This window comes from Pongo pygmaeus, chromosome 22, assembly GCF_028885625.2.
Source record: "Pongo pygmaeus isolate AG05252 chromosome 22, NHGRI_mPonPyg2-v2.0_pri, whole genome shotgun sequence".
NCBI classification, from domain to species: domain Eukaryota; kingdom Metazoa; phylum Chordata; class Mammalia; order Primates; family Hominidae; genus Pongo; species Pongo pygmaeus.
Window position 1 is genome coordinate 49,195,081 of NC_072395.2, and position 23,679 is coordinate 49,218,759.

At 44.5% G+C, this 23,679-nt stretch overlaps 1 protein-coding gene across 1 annotated transcript in view; it reads left to right on the forward strand.

Annotated features, from left to right (window-relative positions):
• The first annotated feature begins 2,735 nt into the window (after positions 1-2,735).
• Positions 2,736-23,679, forward strand: part of MORC3 (MORC family CW-type zinc finger 3) — a 56,456-nt gene continuing 35,512 nt past the window's right edge. Inside the window, exons 1-5 of the mRNA XM_054468401.2 lie at positions 2,736-2,889; positions 16,181-16,253; positions 19,476-19,608; positions 20,329-20,542; positions 21,372-21,520. Coding sequence (XP_054324376.1) covers positions 2,851-2,889; positions 16,181-16,253; positions 19,476-19,608; positions 20,329-20,542; positions 21,372-21,520 — 608 coding nt within the window. The 5' untranslated portion in view covers positions 2,736-2,850. The remainder of the gene's footprint in view (positions 2,890-16,180; positions 16,254-19,475; positions 19,609-20,328; positions 20,543-21,371; positions 21,521-23,679) is intronic.

The following is a 23,679-nucleotide window of genomic DNA, read 5'->3' on the forward strand; positions in this document are numbered from 1 at the left end:
CCCATCTCAGCCTCCCAAAATGCTGGGGTTACAGGCTTGAGACATGACACCCAGCCCTTTATGTGTTTTTATGGAGGGATTTATGTAGTGGTATTTTTGGGGTGGCTCAAAAACCATGTCCTCACACTATCTTTCCAGAATCCTCTCAACCTTAGGAAAATTTGAAGACATACTCTATTGTACAACAGGTTGTGCAGACCAGTCTGTTGTACAATAGGTTATGTCATCAATTCATCACTGTCCTACTGCACTTCATCAATTCATCACTATCCTACTGCACTCTCTGCCTCCAATGCCAGGCTCTAATTACACTTGTCCCATATCAGTTCCTCAAACATGAGCAGCCCTTTCCAAATCTCTAGGCCTCTGCTGTTGTTTCTCTGGAATTGCAGAATTGTGTCTCCCTCGAATGCTGTCCCTCGGAATTCTTTGGAAATTCCTCTCTATCCTGGTTACTTACTTCTTTGATCGGGCACGGTGGCTCACGGCTATAATTCCAGCACTTCGGGAGGCCAAAGAAGGTGGAGCACTTGAGCCCAGGAGTTCAAGGCCAGCATGGGCAACATAGCAAGACACCTTTCTCTATAAAAAATATTTTAAAAATCAGCTGAGTGTGGTGGCACACACCTGTTGTCCCAACTACTTGGGAGACTAAGGCGGGAGGATTGCTTGAACCCAAGAGTTCAAGGTTGCAGTGAGCTATGATTGTGCCACTGTACTCCAGCCTGGGCAACAGAGTCTCTAGAAAAAAAAAAAAATCCAGGCCGGGCGCAGTGGCTCACACCTGTAATCCCAGCACTTTGGGAGGCAGAGGCGGGCGGATCACGAGGTCAGGAGATCGAGACCACGGTGAAACCCCGTCTCTACTAAAAATATAAAAAATTAGCTGGGCGCAGTGGCAGGCGCCTGTAGTCCCAGCTACTCGGGAGGCTGAGGCAGGAGAATGGCGTGAACCCGGAAGGCGGAGCTTGCAGTGAGCCGAGATCATGCCACTGCACTCCAGCCTGGGCGACAAAGCGAGACTCCGTCTCAAAAAAAAAAAAAAAAAAAAAGAAAGAAAAAAATTCATTCTCTTTTGTTTCTGTTTCCTTTTTGAGACAGAGTCTAGCTCTGTTGCCCAGACTGAGTGCAGTGGTGAGATCATGGCTCATTACAGCCTTAACCTCCCAGGGTCAAGTAGTCCTCCCCACCTCAGCTCCCAAGTAGCTGGAACCACAGGCGTGTGCCCCCAAACACAGTTAATTTTTTTTTTTTTTTTTTTGAGATGGAGTTTCGCTCTTGTTGTCTGGGCTGGAGTGCAGTGGTGCCATCTTAGCTCACCGCAACCTCCACCTCCTGAGTTCAAGCGATTCTCCTGCCTCAGCCTCTCCAGTAGCTGGGACTATGGGCATGTGCCACCACACCCGGCTAATTTTGTATTTTTAGTAGAGACAGGGTTTCGCCATGTTGGTCAGGCTGGTCTCAAAACTCCCGACCTCAAGTGATCTGCCCGCCTTAGCCTCCCAAAGTGCTGGGATTACAGGTGTGAGCCACCACTCCCTGCCAGCTAATTCAATTTTTTTTTTTTTGTAAAGATGAGGTCTCCTCGTGTTGCCCAGGCTCGTCTCGAACTCCTGGGTTCAAGAGATCCTCGCAATTTAGCCTCTCAAAGTGCTGAGATTACAGGCGTGAGCCACTGCACCCAGCCAATTTCTCTTTTTAAAAATAATTAATTAATATTTTTGAGACAGTCTCACTCTGTCGCCCAGGCTGGAGTACAGTGGCGCGATCTGGGCTCACTGTAACCTCCTTGTCCCGGGTTCACGCACTTCTCCTGCCTCAGCCTCCCGAGTAGCTAGGATTACAGGCGCCCACCAATATGCCCAGCTAATTTTTGTATTTTTAGTAGAGATGGGGTTTCACCATGTTGGCCAGGTTGGTCTTGAACCCCATCAAGTGAACCCCCAACCTCGACCTCCCAATGTGTTGGGATTACAGGCATGAGCCACTGCACCGGCCTTATGCCTTTAGGACTCTTTTTTATTTATTTATTTTGAGACGGAGTTTCACTCTTGTTGCCCATGCTGGAGTGCAATGGCGCAATCTTGGCTTATTGCAACCTCCGCCTCCTGGGTTCAAGCATTCTCCTGCTTCAGCCTCCCGAGTAGCTGGGATTACAGGCATGCACCACCACGCCCAGCTAATTTTGTATTTTTAGTAGAGATGGGGTTTCTCCATGTTGGTCAGGCTGGTCTCGAACTCCCGACGTCAGGTGATCCGCCCGCCTAGGCCTCCCAAAGTGCTGGGATTACAGGCGTGAGCTACCGCGCCCGGCCCTAGAACTCTTTTTTTTTTTTTTTAAATCATGAGTTAGATAGATTGATAGTTTTCAGGGCAAATCCAGTCTACATTAATTTCCGTCTTTATTTCGTTAAGGTTTCACATGGACACTGGTGGATATGGAATGGCTTTTTTCTGCGCAATTCACATCCGGCCAGGTCAAGTGACTGGAGTTCACCTGTCTCGGGTATACCGCATCTCGCGCCAGGCTTCAAACTCTACATCCCCGAGTCTCGAGGTCCAGCTGGGTGTCGAGAGGGTACGGGCCCGCCGCGCCTCGCGCATGCGCCCTAGGCCCGCAGGGCCCCGCGCTGGAAGCTCAGCTCCCACTGTACCCTGCTTTAACCAGTCAGGCAATTCACCTTCCCCAAGCTCCCAATTCGGCATTGCCTGGAGGCGGAAGTGGGTGGGAGGGGCCAGACGCGCGCCCCTCCCCGGAAGTGGGCGGCACCCACAGGGCTCCACAGTTGTTCCACCGCCTCCTAGTCGGGTTGCGACGGAGGCCGGTCCTGGCTTTGTAGCTCGCTCAAGATGGCGGCGCAGCCACCCCGCGGGATACGCCTCAGCGCGGTGAGCAGCCGCGAGGGGTGGAGCGGGCCGTGTCCCAGGAGGGTGGGCGGGCAAGCGAGGGGAGGCCGGCAGTGGGCGGTGGCGGCTTGTGGGGGCGACGCGGCGGCGGGGTCTGCGGCGGGGCCCGGGGAGTGGGCGGCCATCTCACTCCCGTCGGCGGAACGGCTCGGCTGCGGGCCGGGTGGGGCGGCGCGGGCCGGGCTGCGTTCCGTCGCCTCTGCATTGTGTTTCTGTTTTGCTTCGGGGCGGGCCAGGGTCGCGGCTCCTCCTCCCAGCTCCCTCCTAGTCTCTCCGCAGCTGTCGTCCGCGGGCGAGGTCTCGGCGGGAGATCGGTCTGCTCTCGGGGCCGCGGGGCCCCTGACCCTCTTCTGTCCGCTGGGCGCCGTGGTGGGAGGGAGCGGGTTCCGCGTCCAGAAACGCCGGCGGCCTCGACGTCCCGGGGGCGGGGGCGGGGACGGGGACGGGGACGGGGCTGGGGCTCCGGGCCTGCCTGCGGGCGAGTGGAGTCGGGATGAGTGTGCCTGATGCCTGTCAGTGCCCGCAGCTTCCTTGGCAGTGGAAGCCTTGGGGCCCAGACCCTAGATCGCTGAGCTCGAGCTCTCCTCTTTATCCCGCGTTGCGTCTGTTTTGGGGCGTTTCGAGTTCTTGGAAACCCTGTGAACATTTCATGTATCTTAAATCGTAGGGAGCGGTCACACAAGGTAACTTGAAATCTCAAGTCCAGGAAATGTGGGCGTGGCTTCCCCACCTGATTATCCTAAAAAACTTTTCTTCCTTGTGAGCGCAGTTGATGTTGTGCTGAAATGTTCCTCTTTTCTGGAGGTTGTTGACTCTTGCCAAAGAATGACTGCCCTAGTGCCACTAATTTTAACATTCGAATGGGTAGTGACTGCTTGGGGTACAAACACGTAGTGAATAATTGGTGCATTGCTCTGGGACTTCTTTCATTCGTTTAGGCAGATTCTAACACCTGGTTTTGACGGACTTTAAATTTTTTCTAGTCCGATATTTGTGAAATGATATTTGCTTTTACTTGCATTTCCTTGACTATTTGTGTTGTTGAGTTCTTCGCGTGTATTAGTCTTTGTGGTTTTTTGTTTTGTTTTTTTGAATTGCCTATTCATATCCTTTGACCATTTTCTATTTTTCTTTTGGGAGGATCTTTATTGATTTGTAAGAGTTCTTTACGTATTCTGGATAAAGGTCCATCCTTTCGTTATGTAACTGGCTTATTGAGTGAGCTAGGCTTTGGTAGTTTGAAAATAGAGGACAATTCTATTCTTTTTTTTTTCTTTTTTTTTTAACCACTGACTGTAAACATTAATTATTCCCCACTTGTGTGAATCTGGGTTGACTAACGCTTTCCCATTAGCTTAAGGTATTGTAAAGTCTGGCCTTACCTAGTTTAAAATCTCTATTCTCTCTTCCTCCCTTTTCCCCCTCTCTTTCCCCTATCTCCTTTCCCCGCTTCTCTCTCCTTCCCCTGTCGAGGTTGAGTCTTGTTCAGGCCCAGAAACCTGTAGTGGAGAAACGGAGCGAGTTGATTTCCTGTTTCTGTCCTTTGATTCTCTTCTCCCTTCCCGGCCCCCGGGCCCTTGTAGACTATGACTCTTCAAGATTGAGAGGAGAAAGGAAGCAGAGATAATGGTCAGTGTTTAGAGACCAGCATTGTTAGCGGGCACTCTGGGTGTAGCTGCTGTCCATGTGCTGGGTCTTTGTTTTGTGGGTAGTATGGGCTGTTGGGAACCTGACTGACAGAAATCTCCCATCTGCAGCCTCTTTGCTTTTGCTTTAGGTCAGGAGTTGGCAAACTACATACAGCTCGGGCCAAATCCAGCCCAGCACCTGTTATTGTGTGGCCTGAAGGCTAAGAGTGATTTATACATTTGTAAATGGTTGAGAAAAACAGAAAAATGTTTAGTGACATAAAAATTATGCGAAATACAAATTTCAGTTTCCATAAAATTTTATTGGAATATAGCCAGAAACATTATTTGCTTATGGTTCTCAGATGCATGCGTTAATAGAGATAAAAATTAATGAGCTTATGCATTTGTCAAAAGTCCTACATTTTAAGGCACAAAGGGTGAACCCTTAGTGTATACACTTTTATTTTATTTTATTTTTTTGAGGTAGAGTTTCAGACAGTCTCTAGGCTGGAGTGCAGTGGCACGATCTTGGCTCACTGCAGCCTCCACCTCCCGGATTCAAGCACTTCTGCCTCAGCCTCCCGAGTAGCTGGGTTTACACGCGTGGGCCACCACACCCGGCTAATTTTGGTATTTTTAGTATATATAGAGTTTCACCATGTTGGCCAGGCTGGTCTCAAATTCCCGACCTCAGGTGATCCTCCCGCCTTGGCCTCCTAAAGCACTGCGATTACAGGCCTGAGCCACTGTGCCCGGCCCAATGTATACACATTTTAAACAGTCATTTAGGAGGTCGGAGATCCCAGGATGAAATTCAGAGTGACAAAAAGTTTTTAAATTTTTTGCTTTTTACCCCTGTAATTGTAGTGAAATGAAATGCATATACTTTGGTTTTTGTTGTTGATTTTTTTTCAGAAATCCTGCTGTGGATTTAGCTGATGCACACTCTTCACCACCTCCCATACGTCAGTGCTTTTTTCATTTTTTTTGGTTGAATTACTGTATGGTTTGTTATTACTCTTACAGATGAGCTAGCCAGGGTGGTATGATTGCATTTTCTTTCCTATACAAACCTTTTGTTTTCCCTCAAGTTAATTGATTTATATTTTGTTTTCTTAGTTTTTCTCTGTACTGATCATCCAGACATCCAGAGAACTGGGAGCTCTTTTCCAGATGGATTCAGACACACCCAGTGTTTTGTCATTTGGAAGTCAGTTGGGAGTCATCGGCTCAGTCGTAATTTGGGGACTTCCCTTTAACATCTGTCTGGAAATTTCCTTCCTCTTCATGTGTCTCCATCTCACATATCCTTCTGTCTGATATGTGGCTTAGTGACTGACATTCTGAAGCTTACTCTTGGGTTCAAATCCTGACTCATAACCAGATGTACGTCTTTGGCCAAGTCATTTAACCTCTTTGTGCCAGAGTTTCCAATCTGAATAATGGCAATAATAATCTTACACACCTCAAAGTGTTGTTTTAAAAATTACATGAGCAGATAGATAAATAAAAGGGCTGTGCGTGCCGTAGGTGCACAATAATGTTTGCTGTTTTTGTTATTGTTAGTGGTGGAGAATATCCACCACTAACAATAACACCACTTCCAGAAACAGGTGTAGCTTCCTGAGAAAAGGGTTCATGGGAAGAAAAAAATTTTGTCATTTCTTGAAAATACATTCATGCTACCCTTGCTCTTTAATTATAATTTGGCTGGATTTGCATTCCGGATTGGAAATTCTTTCTGAATTTTAAAGATGTGCTTGATTGTTTAATAGAGCCTCTGCATTTTATTGGGCACTTAGCCTGGAAGCTCAAGTCCTTAACATCTGGAAAATGTTCTTATTTATTTTGACAATTTTCTTCGCACCATTTTTCTCTTTTTTTATTTACGTCTTATTGTTTTTCCTCTTGGGGGTTTTCCTCCACTTACCTCCTACCTTGCTCTTACCATAGTGTTTTTTAGAGATGGAGTTTCGCTCTTGTTGCCCAGACTGGAGTGCAAGGGCACGATCTTGGCTCACCGCAACCCCTGCCTCCCGGGTTCAAGCGATTCTCCCGCCTCAGCCTCCCTAGTAGCTGGGATTGCAGGCATGCGCCACCACGTCTGGCTGATTTTGTATTTTTAGTAGAGATGGGGTTTCTCCATGTTGGTCAGGCTGGTCTTGAACTCCCGACCTCCCCACCGTAGTTTTAATTGTTACAAGCAGTGTCTTAGTTTTTGAATGTCTTTTTGAATTCTCCCTGGACAAAATGTTCATTCTTATTGCTAGATACATTAACCGTAGTTTTTTTTTTTTTTTTTTTGTGATGGAGTCTTCTCGCTCTGTCGTCCAGGCTGGAGTGCAGTGGCGCGATCTCGGCTCACTGCAAGCTCCACCTCGCAGGTTCATGCCATTCTCCTGCCTCAGCCTCCCGAGTAGGGAGGGGGGTTCCCTGCCTAGGGGGCAGGGACTACAAGCACCTGCCACATCGCCTGGCTAATTTTTTGTATTTTTAGTAGAGATGGGGTTTCACCGTGTTAGCCAGGATGGTCTCGATCTCCTGACCTCGTGATCTGCCTGCCTCGGCCTCCCAAAGTGCTGGGATTACAGGCGTGAGCCACCATGCCCGGCCTAACCGTAGTATTTTTGAAGTTTTGTTTTGCTCACTGCATTATCTCTGTTTTGTTCATGTTTCTTTTACTGTGTATTGTTTTTGGTTTCTAATTTTAAACACTCTCAAATGTCTGGAAACAGCCTTCTCATTTTTTTTTTTTTTGAGCCGGAGTTTCACTCTTGTTGCCCAGACTGGAGTGCAGTGGCATGATCTCAGCTCACTGCAATCTCCACCTCCCAGGTTCAAGCAGTTCTCCTGCCTCAGCCTCCCAAGTAGCTGGGATTACAGGCACGCGCCACCATGCCTGGCTAATTTTTTGTATTTTTAATAGAGACGGTGTTTTACCATGTTGGCCTGGCTTGTCTTGAACTCCTGACCTCAAGTGATCCACCCGCCTCGGCCTCCCAAAGTGCTGGGATTACAGACGTGAGCCACTGCGCCTGGCAGCCTTCTCACATTTTTAAGTGAGACACTAAAAGCTGACTGCAAGATTTTCATACATGAATAGAGCTAGTCCTTTGGTGGGCTTCACCGTTGGGTGATCACATAGGAAGGAGTCATTTTGTTGTTTGCTGTATGTTGGTATTTGTAGACCATAAAAAATGGGAACTGTTGGACCATAAGATAAATATATTTTTAAAAACTGAAAATTTTAAAAAGTAATTTTAAAAAACGAGAACAACAAAAACAAGATGCTATCCAGAAAGGCCAGGCGGAATTGTTAAAGAACCAAACAGAACTTTGAGAAATTAGCTTCCCAAGGAGGAATTCTACATCTGGTCTCCTTCCATGGCATAATTCTGGCTGCTAGCTCTTGGAAATTGACATGAAAGGAAGAAAGGCATATCACATTGTTCAGTTTGCTAACTTGCTGTTTGTTTGATTATTTGTTTATTATAGTAATAAAACACATGTAGCCAACAATTTATGGTAACCATTTTAAAGTTTCAATTCAGTAGTGCTAAGTACATTCACATTGTTGTGTAATAACCAGTCTCCAGAACTCTTCTTGTTGGGAAACTAAAACCGTGTACTCCTTAAATAGTAACTTCTCCAGCACCTGACAAACACCATTCTACTTTCTGTCTAGGAATTTGACTACAGTAGTCCCCCCTTATCTGCAGTTTTGCTTTCTTCAGTTTTAATTACCCAAAGTCAACCATGATCTGAAAGTATTAAATGGAAAATTGTAGAAATAGTTCATAAATTCTAAACTGTGCCCCCATCTGAGTAGCACCTGGAATGTGAATCATCCGTTTGTGCAGTGTATCCACACTGTGGATATATGCTGCCAACCTATTAGTCACTTAGTAGCTGTGGGTTATCAGATTCGCTGTTGTTGTATCATTCTATTTTATTATTAAATTATTGTTAATTTGGGCGCAGTGGCGCACGCCTCAGCACTTTGGGAGGCCGAGGCAGGGGGATCACTTGAGGTCAGGAGTTCGAGACCAGCCTGGCCAACGTGGTGAAACCCAGTCTCTACTAAAAATACAAAAATTATTTGGGCATGGTGGCGGGTGCCTGTAATCCCAGCTACTCGGGAGGCTGAGGTGGCAGAATCGCTTGAACCCGGGAGGTGGAGGTTGCAGTGAGCTGAGATCGCGCCATTGCACTCTAGCCTGGGCAACAAGAGTGAAACTTATTCTCAAAAAAAAAAAATAATAATAATAAATTATTGTTAATTTGACCAGGCTCGGTGGCTCATGCCTGTAATCCCAGCACTTTGGGAGGCTAAGGCGGGCAGATCACTTGAGATCAGGAGTTTGAGACCAGCCTGGCCAACATGGTGAAACCCCATCTTTACCAAAAATCCAAAAAAATTAGCCGGGCGTGGTGGCACACAACCGTGGTCCCAGCTACTCTGGAGGCTGAGGCAGGAGAATCGCTTGAACCTGAAGGTGAAGGTTGCAGTGAGCCACACCACCGCACTCCATCCTGGACAACAGAGCAAGACTCCATCTCTGTATAAATAAATAATAAAATGTTTATTTCTTACTGTGCCTTATTTGTAAGTTGAACTTTATCATACGTATGTATAGGAAAAAATCATAGCATATATATGGTTTGGTACCATCTGCAGTTTTAGGAATCCACTGAGGGTCTTGAGATGCATTCTCTGAGGATAAAGGGAGACTGCTGTACTCATATCAGTGGAATTGTACAATATTTGACTTGTGGCTGCCTTATTTCATTAACGTCTTCCTGGTTCATCCATGTTGTAGTGTGCGTTCGGATTTCCTTCTTTGCTTAAGGTGGATATTTTATTGTATGTCAGAAGACAACATTATAAATTTAAAGATTTTTTTTTTTTTTTGAGACCGAGTCTTGCTCTGTCGCCTAGGCTGGAGTGCATTGGCGCGATCTCGGCTCACTGCAACCTCTGCTTCCCGGGTTTAAGTGATTCTCATGCCTCAGCCTCCCGAGTAGCTGGGATTACAGGCACCTGCCACCACGCCCAGCTAATTTTTGTGCTTTTGGTAGAGACGGGTTTTGCCACGTTGCCCAGGCTGGTCTTGAACTCCTGACCTCAGGTGATCCGCCCACCTCAGCCTCCCAAAGTGCTGGGGTTACAGGTGTGAGCCACCATGCCCGCCCTCAAATTTAAAGATCTTAATTGGCTTTATTTCCCTTTTTTTTTTTTTTTTGAGACAGAGACTCCCAGGCTGGAGTGCAGTGGTGAGATCTCTCAGCTCACTGCAACCTCTTCCTCCCGTGTTCAGGTAATTCTCGTGCCACAGCCTCCTGAGTAGCTGGGATTACAGGCGCTCACCACCACACCGGGCTAATTTTTTTGGCTTTTGGTAGAGACGGGGTTTTGCCATGTTGGCCAGGCTCGTCTCCTAACCTCAAGTGTTCTGCCCGCCTCAGCCTCCCAAAGTGCCGGGATTACAGGAGTGAACCACCGTGCTCGGCCTTTATTTCCTATTCTAGAATTGGGCAACACTTCCTCCATAAAATACAATAAGTGTTCCAGTGAACTGAACAGAAGAGGTTGGCTTTGTAGACAGAAAAAGCCTGAAAGAAAGCAGAAACAAAGAACAAAAAGCAGATACGTCATTTCAGAGTTAAAAACAATAGATAAATAACTGACTGACATCAGGTTACTTTTTGTTGTAAAACAACAAAATGGAGGGAACTTATCTATCATACCAGTTGATGACTGAAACTGGCCTGTTTGGTAAATTGGCTGTTATCTCCCTTGATTTCTCTGAAGGTCAGATAACAACTTAGTTTCAGTTTGGTGACTGAAATTTTAGCATGGGTGACTCCATTTTGATTTTTAGTCTGTTTTTGGAGGCCCAGAGCAGGAGCTTAGTCCAAAACAGTGGCCTCCTTTTTTTTTTTTTTTTTTTTTTCTGAGACAGAGGACAGAGTCTTGGTCTGTTGCCCAGTCTGGAGTGCAGTGGCATGATCTTGGCTCACTGCAACCTCCGCCTCCTGGGTTCAAGTGATTGCCATACCTCAGCCACCCAAGTAGCTGGGATTACAGGTGTGTGCCACCAGGCCTAGCTAATTTTTGTATTTTTGGTAGAGACGGGGTTTCACCATGTTGGCCAGGCTGGTCTCAAACACCTGACGTCAAATGATCCACCTGTCTCGGCCTCCCAAAGTCCTGGGATTATAGGTATGAGCCACCACGCCCAGCTGTCCTATATTTTTTATTTCACGTTTACATACATTTGATACGATCAAAAATGTATATTTGTTCTTTGTCCTGGTTCTTGGCACTGGAGTTCCTGAAATCTTTGTTATTTCCTGATAACCATGAGTGGAACATCTTCTGTTATTTATAATAATAAGCACCCTTCCCCCCTCTTTTTTTTTTTTTTTTTTTTACCACACCTGAGTTTATGCTCCCTCTGTCGCCCAGGCTGGAGTGCAGTGGTGCCATCGCAGCCTCCACCTACTGGGTTCAAGTGATTCTCCCGCTTCAGCCTCCCCAGTAGCTGGGACACAGGCGCGCACCACCACGCCTGGCTATTTTTTGTATTTTTAGTAGAGATGAGGTTTCGCCATGTTGGCCAGGCTGGTCTTGAACTCCTAACCTCAGTTGACCTACTCACTTCGGCCTCCCAAAGTGCTGGGATTACAGGCATGAGCCACCGTGCCTGGCCATTTTTTTTGTATTTTTAATAGACAGGGTTTCACCATGTCAACGAGGCTGGTCTTGTACTCCTGACCTCAGGTGATCCACTTGCCTCAGCCTCCCAAAGTGCTGGGATTACAGGTGTGAGCCACTGGGCCCAGTCTGTAATACCCTTTACATTGTATCTTTTAGCTTCCCTGGGCCACATTGGAAGAAGAATTGTCTTGAGCCACACACACATAAAATATACTAACGATAGCTGATGAGGTAAAAAAAAAAAAAAAATCATAACGATAGCTGATGAGCTACAACAACAACAAAAAATCACAAAAGAAACTTCATAACGTTTTAAGAAAGTTTACAGGCCGGGCAGGGTGGCTCATGCCTGTAATCCCAGTGCTTTGGGAGTCCGAGGTGGGCGGATCGCCTGAGGTCGGCAGTTCGAGACCAGCCTGGCCAGCATAGTGAAATCATGTCTCTACCAAAAATACAAAAAAATTAGCTGGGCGTGGTAGCAGTTGCCTGTAATCTCAGCTACTCGAGAAGCTGTGGCAGGAGAATCGCTTGAACCCGGGAGGCAGAGGTTGCAGTGAGCCGAGATCGTGCCATTGCACTCCAGCCTGGGCAACAGAGCGAGGAGACTCCATCTCAAAAAAAAAAAAAAAAGACGAAAGTTTACAAATTTGTGTTGGGCTGCATTCAAAGCTGTCCTGGGCCACATGCATCCCACAGAGGCTGAGGGTTGGACAGGCTTGCTTTACAATGAATCAGTGTTTTTTTGGGTTTTGTGAGCATTATAGCACATTATCAGACATAAGCAGGGGAATCATGTGAATGTCCAATTTATGGTTGGTCTGTCAGAAGTACAGGAGGCTCTAAGGGTTTATAGTAGTTGACTAATAATTTTCTCCTTGTTTGGTAGTATAAACCAAAAATAAAATTCTAAGGCTCTTCCAACCATCTGAATGGACTTCCTTTTCAGCCAGGGCACTGTTAACATTTAATCTGAAAGACTAGTTCAGGCCGTGACAGGAAGTTGGGGTCAGACCTGCTTCATTATACCTCTCTGGCGTAACATCACATAACAAGGAAAGAAATAAAAATAATTCTAAATAGATTTGCTTGTCGTATCTTGAAATTACATTGCAAAGTTTGTCTCTTGTGGAAAAAAATGTACATTGTGTAGAGAACCCTCTTTTCCCTTTTTTCTTTTCCTTTTTTTTTTTTTTTTTTGTTTTTGAGACGGAATTTCGCTCTTGTTGCCCAGACTGGAGGGCAATGACCCGATCTCAGCTCACTGTAACCTCCGCCTCCAGGGTTCAAGCAACTCTCCTGCCTCAACCTCCCAAGTAGGTGAGATTACAGGCATGAGCCACCAGGCCCAGCTAATTTTGTATTTTTAGTAAAGATGGGGTTTCATCATGTTGGTCAGGCTGGTCTCAAACTGCTGACCTTGGGTGATCCACCAGTCTCAGCCTCCCAAAGCGCTGGGATTACAGGTGTGAGCCACCAGACCCGTCCTGAGCCACCGCACCCGGCCATTCCCTTTTTTTTTTTTTCTTTCCAGATCCAGGAGATAATCAATTAAGAGTCAGGCACCCTTTTCAGTCTCATAAGAAAACATTTTACAGCCTCTTCTGTCTTATGCCTGCTGGCTAAGAGCTTCCTCTGCATAGTAAAACTTTGTTCTCCACACTCCTTGTCTTAACCCAAACGTTTTCCTGTCTGTTGATCCCAGGTCCTTAGACAAACTCAACCAATCTTAACCAGAAAATGTCTAAATTTACCTATAGCCTGGAAGTCCCCACTTTGACTTGTCTCAACTTTCTGAACCAAACCAATGTACATCTTAAATGTATTTCATTGATATCTCATACCACCCTAAAATATATAAAACCAGGCTGCACCCCGACCACCTCAGGCACATGTTCTCAGGACCACCTGAGGGCTGTGTCATGGGCCATAGTCACTCATATTTGGCTCAGAATAAACGTCTTCAAATATTTTACAAAGTTTCACTCTTTTTAGTCGACAGTAGCCAGAGGTTTTACACCCCAAGGCCATGTCCCATGGTGAAGATGTAGAGTGGGGGAGGAGTGTATCATTCTTTTACCAGTGGTAGAATGATATTTGTACAGGGGAGGAGGTGGGACAGGAAGGTTTTCCTGATGGCTCACTTTTGAGAAAAGACTTCTTGTGCAAGATGAAGAGCTGGAAATTTAGTTTCATTAAGAACTGTTTGTGATGTGTGCTTTAGAAAGTCTGAGTTACCTATACTCCATATTTCATGGATGTATGCTGTATTATATGATGTCTGCCAGAGAAAGTCTGAATTGCATATATACCAGTTTGAACAGTGTTCTTCAGGATACTGTTTCTCACTTGTGTGCTTCAACTTAATGGTAAATGAAGGTTTTGGAATTGTCCAGAAGCAAGTGTGGACAGAGGAGAAGTAGATCTTTCTGACACCTTGTGGCAGCATGTGAGCACTACAGATGTGGTTGGCTTGATCTACAGTCTAATCATATTTTTAGGGCTCTTCACACTGCAAAGTGCTTTCCACCTTTTTTCCCCTTATTAGGAGAGAATCTGTTCAGAATGAACAAAAAAACTGCATGAAAATTCTCTGCGCCTGTTTTTGGCCAGGCGCGGTGGCTCATGCCTGTAATCCCAGCACTTTGGGAGGCCGAGGCGGGCGGATCACGAGGTCAGGAGATTGAGACCATCCTGCCTAACACGGTGAAAGCCCGTCTCTACTAAAAATACAAAAAATTAGCCGGGCATGGTGGTGGGCACCTGTAGTCCCAGCTACTCGGGAGGCTGAGGCAGGAGAATGGTGTAAGTAAACCCGGGAGGCGGAGCTTGCAGTGAGCCGAGATGGCGCCACTGCACTCCAGCCTGGGCAACAGAGCGAGACTCCATCTCAAAAAAAAAAAACAAAAAACAGACAAACAAAAAAACTACTTGTGTGTTTTTATACATTTGGTACGTACCACTACTCAGGAATTTAGAGAGTTCCCAATAGCATGAGGTTGACTGACATATTCTTCCATAATGAATTGTGAGTAAAATCAGACATAAAAGCCTTGGGAATTAAGACGCAATGCAAATTTGTTGCATTGTGTTCACACGAAAAACCTTAGACAAGTTAAAGTTTTATTGAGCAAAGAATGATTCAAGAATTGGGCACATTGGGCATAGTGGCCCACTCCTGCAATCCCAGCACTTTGGGAGGATCACTTGAGGCCAGGAGTTGGAGACCAGCCTGGGCAACATAGTGAGACTCCTGTCTCTACAAAAAAGTATAAAATTAGCCAGGCATAGTGGTCCATGCCTGTGGTTCCAGCTACTCGGGAGGCTGAGGGAGGAGAATCACTTGAACTCAGGAGTTCAAGGCTGCAGTGAGCTATGACTGCACTACTGCACTGCAGCCTGGGCAGCAGAGAGAGACTATCTCTTAAAAAAATAAGAGGCTGGGTGTGGTGGCTTACACCTGTAATCCCAGCACTTTGGGAGGCCGAAGTGGGTGAATTGCTTGAGGCCAGGAGTTTGAGACCAGCGTGGTCAACATGGCGAAACCCCTTATCTACTAAAAATACAAAAAATTAGCCACGTGTGGTGGTGTGCACCTGTAATCCCAGCTACTCGGGAGTCTGAGGCAGGAGAATCGCTTGAACCCAGAAGGCGGAGGTTGCAGTCAGCCGAGATTGTGCCACTGCACTACAGCCTAGGTGACAGAACGTGATTCTGTCTCAGAAAAAAATAGGACAGGCTTCAGAACCAGAACAGGTTCTAAGCACTCTGGCCTGCAACGTGATCAGGCAATATTTATGGACAAAACAAAAGTGAGGTACAGAAATAGTTTAATTGGTTGCAGCTTGGCATTTTGCCTTATTTAAATCAGCTGGTGACCTGTGATTGCCTGAAGATGGGATTCTGTAATTGACTGAGACTCAGCTGTTTGTTACTGGAGTACAAATTGTCCTAAGTTAGAAGAATTTGTACAGTTAGTTTTCATACTTTTAGGTTGTAGTTCCTTATGTACTGACTGGAGTATGGAGGCATCCTCAGGCCAGGTTTGGTTTAGTTTAACAATTGGAACTCTTTTTTTTTTTTTTGAGATGGAGTCTCGCTCTGTCGCTCAGGCCAGAGTGCAGTGGCACGATTTCAGCTCACTGCAAGCTCCACCCCCTGGTTTCATGCCATTCTTCTGCCTTAGCCTCCCGAGTAGCTGGGACTACAGGCGCCCGCCACCACACCCAGCTACTTTTTTTGTATTTTTAGTAGACACGGGTTTCACCATGTTAGCCAGGGTGGTCTCAATCTCCTGACCTCGTGATCCGCCCGCCTCGGCCTCCCAAAGTGGCGGGATTACAGGCATGAGCCACCGCGCCCAGCCAACAATTGAACTCTTATTTGAATTCTTTGAAGAGTTTGTAGATGTATACTACTCCACTGCTACAAGTTCAGCTATAATGAACTTGGAGTAAATAATGAAGTCACAGTGCCAGAAAAACTTATTGATCAAGCACAGTTAAGTTTATTAGGCCTGATACACGTAGGAGAAAATGCCTCCTTGACAAAGTCTTAGTTATGTCTCAGAATAGAGAAATTAGGAAATGGTGTTTATAGGATTTTAGGGCCTTGGCTGGGTCATTTTTAGGTAGATCTTGGCAAGGTAGGTCCCTATTTGGGATTGGACAGTTGTGACATTGTAGACATAAAGAGGGCAAGGGTTTTGAACCAAGTCTTGGTGAGTAAGCTGTTTAGTTGGTTCCCAATGTTATCTTCCAAGAATCGTATATTCTAGATTGTATCTTCCAGATGTATCCTGGAGCAAGCAGCTAAATCACTTTTGTTTGGTCTCAATGTTGTTTAACACAGGGATAAAAATACTGGTTTTTATTTTCAAAAGTAAGACCTGAATTAATTTACATGAACCTTTTGTTTGTTTCAGCTTTGCCCGAAGTTTTTACATACAAATTCTACTAGTCACACCTGGCCATTCAGTGCAGTTGCTGAATTAATAGGTATGTAGTTTGACATTTCATATACCATTTGTTGCTTACAATTGTAGTGTTTTGTTTTTTTTTTTTTTAAACAGACTCTCAGTTTGTCGCCCAGGCTGCAGTGCAGTGGCGCAGTCTCGGCTCACTGCAAGCTCCGCCTCCTGGGTTCACGCTATTCTCCTGCCTCAGCCTCGTGAGTAGCTGGGACTACAGGCACCTGCCACCACGACCAGCTAGTTTTTTTTGTATTTTTTTAGTAGAGACGGGGTTTCACCGTGTTAGCCAGGATGGTCTCGATCTCCTGACCTCGTGATCCGCCCACCTCAACCTCCCAAAGTGCTGGGATTACAGGTGTGAGCCACCGTGCCTGGCCTACAATTGTAATTTTAAAAACCTTTTATTGAAAACTTAGTACAAGTGTCCTTTTTTTAAAAAAAAACATGTCTTGGCCAGACACTTGAGGCTAGGAGTTCAGGACCAGTCTGGGCCACATAGTGAGATACAGTCGTTACAAAAATATTTTAAAAATCAGCTGGGTATGGTGGTGCAGGCCTGTGGTCCCAGCTACTCAGGAGGCTGAGGTGGGAGGACCACGTGAGACTGGGAAGTCGAGGCTGCAATGAGCCATGATTGTGCCATTGTATTCCAGCCTGGGCAGGCGACAAAGCAAGAAAAAAAACAAATACCTTGAATGATAACATTAATGATAAAAATTACATAGCATAACAGCTATTCACATGGATGTCAGATTAGTCACTGTTCAGCTTTCTCTTTAATACTACCCAAGTATTCCATAGTGTTTAGGATTTACTTTGCTAAGTTCCTGAAGTGTTTATATTGAAAATATTTTTATTTTTATTATAAAAGTAAACATGAGAATTATGGGGAGTTTGTTTGTTTATTTTGAGATGAGGTCTCACCATGTTGCCCAGGCTGGTCTCAAACTCCTGGGCTCAGGCGATCCTCCCACCTCAGCCTTAGGAGTATCTGGGATTACAAGTGTAGTGACTGGCAGAATTATGTTTATTAGTAGCACAAAAGTATGTGTAACATACAGCATGGATTCATTTTTCTGGTATCAGTAGGAGGATTGGTATTGTGTTAGATATGTGATAAATTCTTGCTTCTTTCAATAAATGGGAAGTTTAAGGTTTAGGATTGTATTTTAACAGCATTTCAATGAACATGAGAAAGCGGCAAGGTTGCAGTCTGATTTGCATTTATGGGTCATGATTTTTTTCTTGGGAAAAATTCATGCATAGGCTGGGCACACCGTTGTTCACACCTGTAATCCCAACACTTTGGGAGGCTGAGGCAGGAGGATCACATGAGCCCAGGAGTTGGGGCCCACCCTGAGAAATATAGTGGGACGCCATCTCTACAAAAAATACAAAAATTCGCCAGGGTGGTGGTGCACACATGTAGTCCTAGTTACTCGGGAGTCTGAGGTGGGAGGATCACTTGAGCCAGGGAAGTCAAGGCTGCAGCGGAGTGAGTCTTACTCCAGCCTGGGCTACAGTGAGACCCTGTCTCCAAAAAAAAGGAAAAGAAAAAGAAAAGAAAAATTCATACACACAAACAGCCTAGTTGAAAAATTTAGGCATATGTTTAAGAAACAGATAATAAAGGGAAATTGTATTCTTAGGAATTCTTAGATATATTTTAGAATCTTTATCAAGGAAGAGTTCTATCTTAGATGGAAGAAAAGAAAAAGAAGGAATTTTTTTTTTTTTTTTGAGACAGAGTCTCGCTCTGTCACCCAGGGTGGAGTGCAGTGGCACAGTCTCGGCTCACTGCAACCTCCTCTACCTCCTGGGTTCAAGCACTTGTCCCTCAGCCTCCCAAGCAGCTGGGACTACAGGCACATGCCACTGCTCCTGGCTAATTTTTGTATTTTTAGTAGAGACAGGGTTTCACCATATTGGTCAGGCTTTTCTCGAACTCCTGACCTCAGGTGATCCACCCACCTCTACCTCCCAAAGTGCCGGGATTACAGGTATGAGCCTCTGCGCCCAGCCCTATTTTTCATTTTTAAATGTATTTCTTCATACACCTATTCTGAGAGAAATGGGTGTGCTAAACAAGGATGTTAAATGGAGAAGTATACAGAAATAAAAATGTAAAAGCCACCAGAAACTTGGTTTAACTTGGTTAAACTGAAAAGGGTCACAATTTAAAGAAATAGTAGAAAGTAAATCTTCCATCCTTGTATGTAACTTAGCAGAAAATGTTGCTGCCTTTTCATTTATTTATTGATTATTGTGTACCTTCCATTGACACTCAGATCTCTTTCCCCTACAATAGCCAGGTTAGTCTCTCTTTTTTTTTCTTTTTTGAGACGGAGTCTCGCTCTTGTTGCCCAGGCTCAAGTGCAGTGGTGCTATCTCGGCTCACTGCAACCGCCGCCTCCTGTGTTCAAGCAATTCTCCTGCCTCAGCCTCCTGAGTAGCTGGGATTATAGGCACCTGCCACCATGCCCGGCTAATTTTTTGTATTTTTTTTTTTTTTTTTTTTTTTTTTAATACAGATGAGATTTCACCCTGTCGGCCAGGCTGGTCTCAAACTCCTGACCTCAGGTGATCCGCCCGCCTCAGCCTCCCAGAGTGCTGGCATTACAGGCGTGAGTCACCATGGTCGGCCTTTTTTTTTTTTTTGAGACAGAGTCTTGCTATGTTGCCCAGGCTAGAGTGCAGTGGCATGATCTCCGCTCACTGCAACCTCTGCCTCCCAGGCTTGAGCGATTCTCCTGTCTCAGCCTCTGGATTAGCTGGGACTACAGGCATGTGCCACCATGCCTGGCGGATTTTTGTATTTTTTAGTAGAGATGGGGTTTCACCATGTTGGCCAGGCTGGTCTCAGACTCCTGACCTCAGGTGATCTGCCCGCCTCAGCCTCCCAAAGTGCTGGGATTACAGGCGTGAGCCACCACACGCAGACTTAGTCCTAAGTCTTTTCATCATCTCTGTAGTGTAGTGGTTTTTCTTCCTTTGTACTTCTTTGGTGTGCTGGGTACCAGTCTTTGCTGTCTCTTTAGCATGGAAGGTGTTAATTCTGTAATAGTTAATTAATATATACCAGGATGCAGTTTATTTTCATGTTCTTAAATCTTAGGAGTTGCTAAAAATTGCAGCTTTTAAAGTTGTCTTAAAACATAGTCTTCTATTGCTTCTTATAGGATTGTTCTGAACTAATTGCTCTTTTTAAAGTGTAAAATCAGAATTTCTTCAAACTTGTGTTTCCCAGATAATGCTTATGATCCTGATGTGAACGCTAAACAAATATGGATTGACAAAACAGTGATAAATGACCATATATGCTTGACATTCACCGATAATGGGAATGGTATGACTTCTGATAAATTACATAAAATGCTAAGGTAGGTAAAAATGTGCCGCACTTTTTAAAATTGTTGCTTTTACCTAAAGGATTTTCCGTGCCATACTTACTATTCTTGGTTTTTGTTTTTTGAAATGAAATGCTGTAGGTACAGTGTGAGCTGTTCTCTAAGCATGATTTTCTACTACTGGTAGATGATGAGTCAGTCCTCACCACTCCCATCACCTACCCCACCCTACTTCCAACTCCCTAAAAGTCCACCATTCCTCTAGAGTTGTAGTATATTTATATCAATTACTGATTACTTTAGTGTAAAATTAGGTTTAACTATTGTTTGTAATAAAACCTACCACTTTGTTGGGAGTAACTTTTAGAGGAAGAGATTCATGGGGTGAAATCTCACAGTCCCGGGAGCATGGGTTATACTCAGCTATTTAGTCAGGGTGTGCCAGCGATGAATTTCCATGTTAGTACTTGTGATCCTTTTTCTCCCCTGTGATGTAGATTTGGTTTCCTTCATTTCAGAGCTGGGAAAATACGTCAAGATACATTAAAAGTAATCTGCCCAATACATAAAAATCAACAACAACAAAAAAGTAATCTGCCTAAGATTATACAGCTAGGAAGGGTGAGGCCAGTATTTGAACCCAGGCTTTTTACTTGGTATTACAGTTAATGAATTTAAAAAAGATTATAGGTATTTATTTATTTATTTTTGATTATAGGTATTTATTTTTAAAAATCTTTATTTTCTTCTTAGCTTTGGCTTCAGTGACAAAGTCACCATGAATGGTCATGTCCCAGTTGGATTATATGGGAATGGCTTCAAGTCGGGTTCTATGCGTCTGGGTAAAGACGCAATCGTTTTTACCAAAAATGGAGAGAGCATGAGCGTGGGCCTTTTGTCTCAGACCTACTTGGAAGTCATAAAAGCGGAGCATGTTGTTGTTCCAATAGTGGCATTCAACAAGCACCATATCCTTTTGGTTGTGAAATAAAAGCTGTGGAGGAACTGAAGAAATAATTAGGAAACATCCTATGTTTTTGCCTTCTTCCAAATTATTCCTTTTGAATAACATCTATTCCATTTCTTACCTCTGTCCTCTGCATTTACCCTACATCTGAGGCTAAGGGTTTGTCCCTTTTTCTTTGTTGGAATCCCGCTATGGAAATACTCAACATTTTGTGTTAAACTTCCCATGGCTCTTCTGTTTACTTCAGGGCTATTGTAGACTAGTAAGATTTTATGGTCTCGCTTGAAAATTAGGCTAGGGACCACGAAAGGCAGGATAACTTTAGGAAAATGCCTTTTGTATGAACACATTGGAATATTGGAAAGTATTAAATTAGTTAATACTTATTAAATCAGTTAATACTGCTCATTTTTTATTCTTCTTGGTGTTCGTTTGAAATCAAACTGCCATGTTAAAACTTAGAAAATAGGCTGAGCTCGGTGGCTGATGCCTGAAATTCCACCACTTTGGGAGGCCAAGACAGAAGGATTGCTTGAGCCCAGAATTTCGAGACCAGCCCAAGCAATGCAGGGAGACCCTATCTCTACAAAAAAATTTTTTTAAGTAGCCGGTCGTGGTGGTGGGTGCCTGTGGTCCCAGCTAGGCAGCAGTTAGCCCTGATCATGTTACTGCACTCTAGCCTAAGCAATAGTGAGACCCTATCTCACAAAAAAATACCTTAGAAAATTATTTATAAATAGTTTTTCTGTTATTTAAGTTTATAGAGTTGATTTTCGTATTGTAATTATGAAAAATATGTTGTCAATCTGAGTCTTTAACTTATGATATACGACAGATGATTAATTTAGCAGAATCAAAAGCCAGCCTTGCTGCAATTCTGGAACATTCTCTGTTTTCCACGGAACAGAAGTTACTGGCAGAACTTGATGCTATTATGGGCAAGAAGGGGACGAGGATCATCATCTGGAATCTTAGAAGGTAAATGTGGACATAGATGTTGACCGTTTGGGAAGTAAAGTGCATGTGCAGGGTGGTGTCGTTATATTCATCTCGTTACACACGGTAGAAATACATGGAAAGGTACTAATTTTTTGGTGTGGTTACTGATTTGTCTTTGCCCAGGATATGTTATAGAGGCCATTTCAGCTTCAATTTGAGATATTTTCATATTGTTAAAAAAAAATTTCCTTTTTTTTTTTTGAGACGAAGTCTCACTCTTGTCCCCCAGGCTGGAGTGCGATGGCGCAATCTCAGCTGACTGCAACCTCCGCCTCCTGGGTTTAAGCGATTCTCCTGCTTCAGTCCCCCGAGTAGCTGGGATTACAGGCGCCTGCCACCACGCCTGGCTAATTTTTGTATTTTAGTTGAGACGGGGTTTCACCATGTTGGCCAGGCTGGTCTAGAACTCCTGACCTCAGGTGATCCACCCAAAGTGGATGGATCCCAAAGTGCTGGGATTACAGGCGTGAGCCACCACGCCTGGCCAAAAAAAAAAAAAATTTCTATCCCTGCCATTCAGTCTCCATTAGCACTCTATTCTCTCTCATTTATTCCTCATTTATTCCACCCCCTCTTCTCAAAAAAAAAAAAAAAGAAGAAAAAAGCAATGAGAAGACAAATTTAGGATGATAAATCTTTCTTCATTTTGTCCATTACTTAAAACTAAAAGTGATGTAGCACCTGATGAGAAAAGTAATAGAGGTGAGATTTTGTGTTGCTAAAATTTATAATCCTTTATCTTTGTGAGGATAAAATCCTTCGCAAATAAATTTTAAAATTTAAGACTAATGTTTAATACTGAAAGATCTAAGACATACTGAATCACAGGAATAAAGCACAGGTAGTGATAAGCCTAAAGAACTGAAAAAACTTGTGCTATTCTGATACCTAAATTCGTTTTTCTTGCTTTCACTTCCCTACCCCTCCTTCTCCTGGAGGATTTTTTCAGTTATACTTTCTGAGGTAATTGTAGATTCATGTGTAGTTGTAAGAAGTAATACAGAGATCTCAGGTACACTTCATTCAGTTTCCCCTGGTGGCAACATCTAACAAAACTATAGTACAGCTGGGCGCAGTGGCTTACGCCTGTAATCCCGCACTTTGGGAGGCCCAGGCGGGTGGATCACGAGATCAGGAGATCGAGACCATCCTGGCTAACACAATGAAACCCCGTCTCTACTAAAAATACAAAAAATTAGCTGGGCGCGGTGGCGGGCGCCTGTAGTCCCAGCTACTAAGGAGGCTGAGGCAGGAGAATGGCGTGAACCCGGGAGGCGGAGCTTGCAGTGAGCCGAGATAGCACCACTGCACTCCAGCCTGGGTGACAGAGTGAGACTCTGTCTCAAAAAAAAAAAAAACAAAAACTATATGTAGTACAGTAGTACTATTGATATTGACAGGATTTTGACATTGATACAGTCGATGCAGGACACTTTAGTCATCACAGGAATCCCTCATGTTGCCCTTTTATAGCCATACCCACTTCCCTCATAACCCCACTCCCTCCTTAATCCCTAGCAACCTCTAATCTGTTCTCTATTTCTATAATTTTGCCATTTTAAGAATATTACATAAACAACATGGAAAGCTTTTGGATTTGACTTTTTTCATTTAGCATAACTCTCTGGCGTTTTCCAGATTCTTGTATGTATAGTTTGCACCTTTTTTTTTTTCTTTTTTTTTGAGATGGAGTTTTGCTCTTTCCCCCAGGGTGGAGTGAAGTAGTGCCATCTCGGCTCACTGCAACCTCCGCCCGCTGGGTTCAAGCGATTCTGCTGCCTCATCCTCCCGTGTAGCTGGGATTATAGGCACCCGCCACCATGCCTGGCTGATTTTTGTATTTTTAGTAGCGACAGGGTTTTGCCATATTGGCCAGGCTGGTCTTGAACTTCTGACCTCAGGTGATCCACATGCCTCAGCCTCCCAAAGTGGTAGGATTACAGGCATAAGCCACCGCACCCAGCCAGTTTGCACCTTTTTCTTGCTGAGTAGTGTTTCATTGTAGGTATGGAACCCAGTGTGTTTACCTGTTCAAGACATCTGGGTTTATAGTTTTGGGATATTACAAATAAAGCAGTAAACATTTGTGTACACGGTTTTGTGGGAATATAGTCTTCATTTTTCTGAAATAAATATCT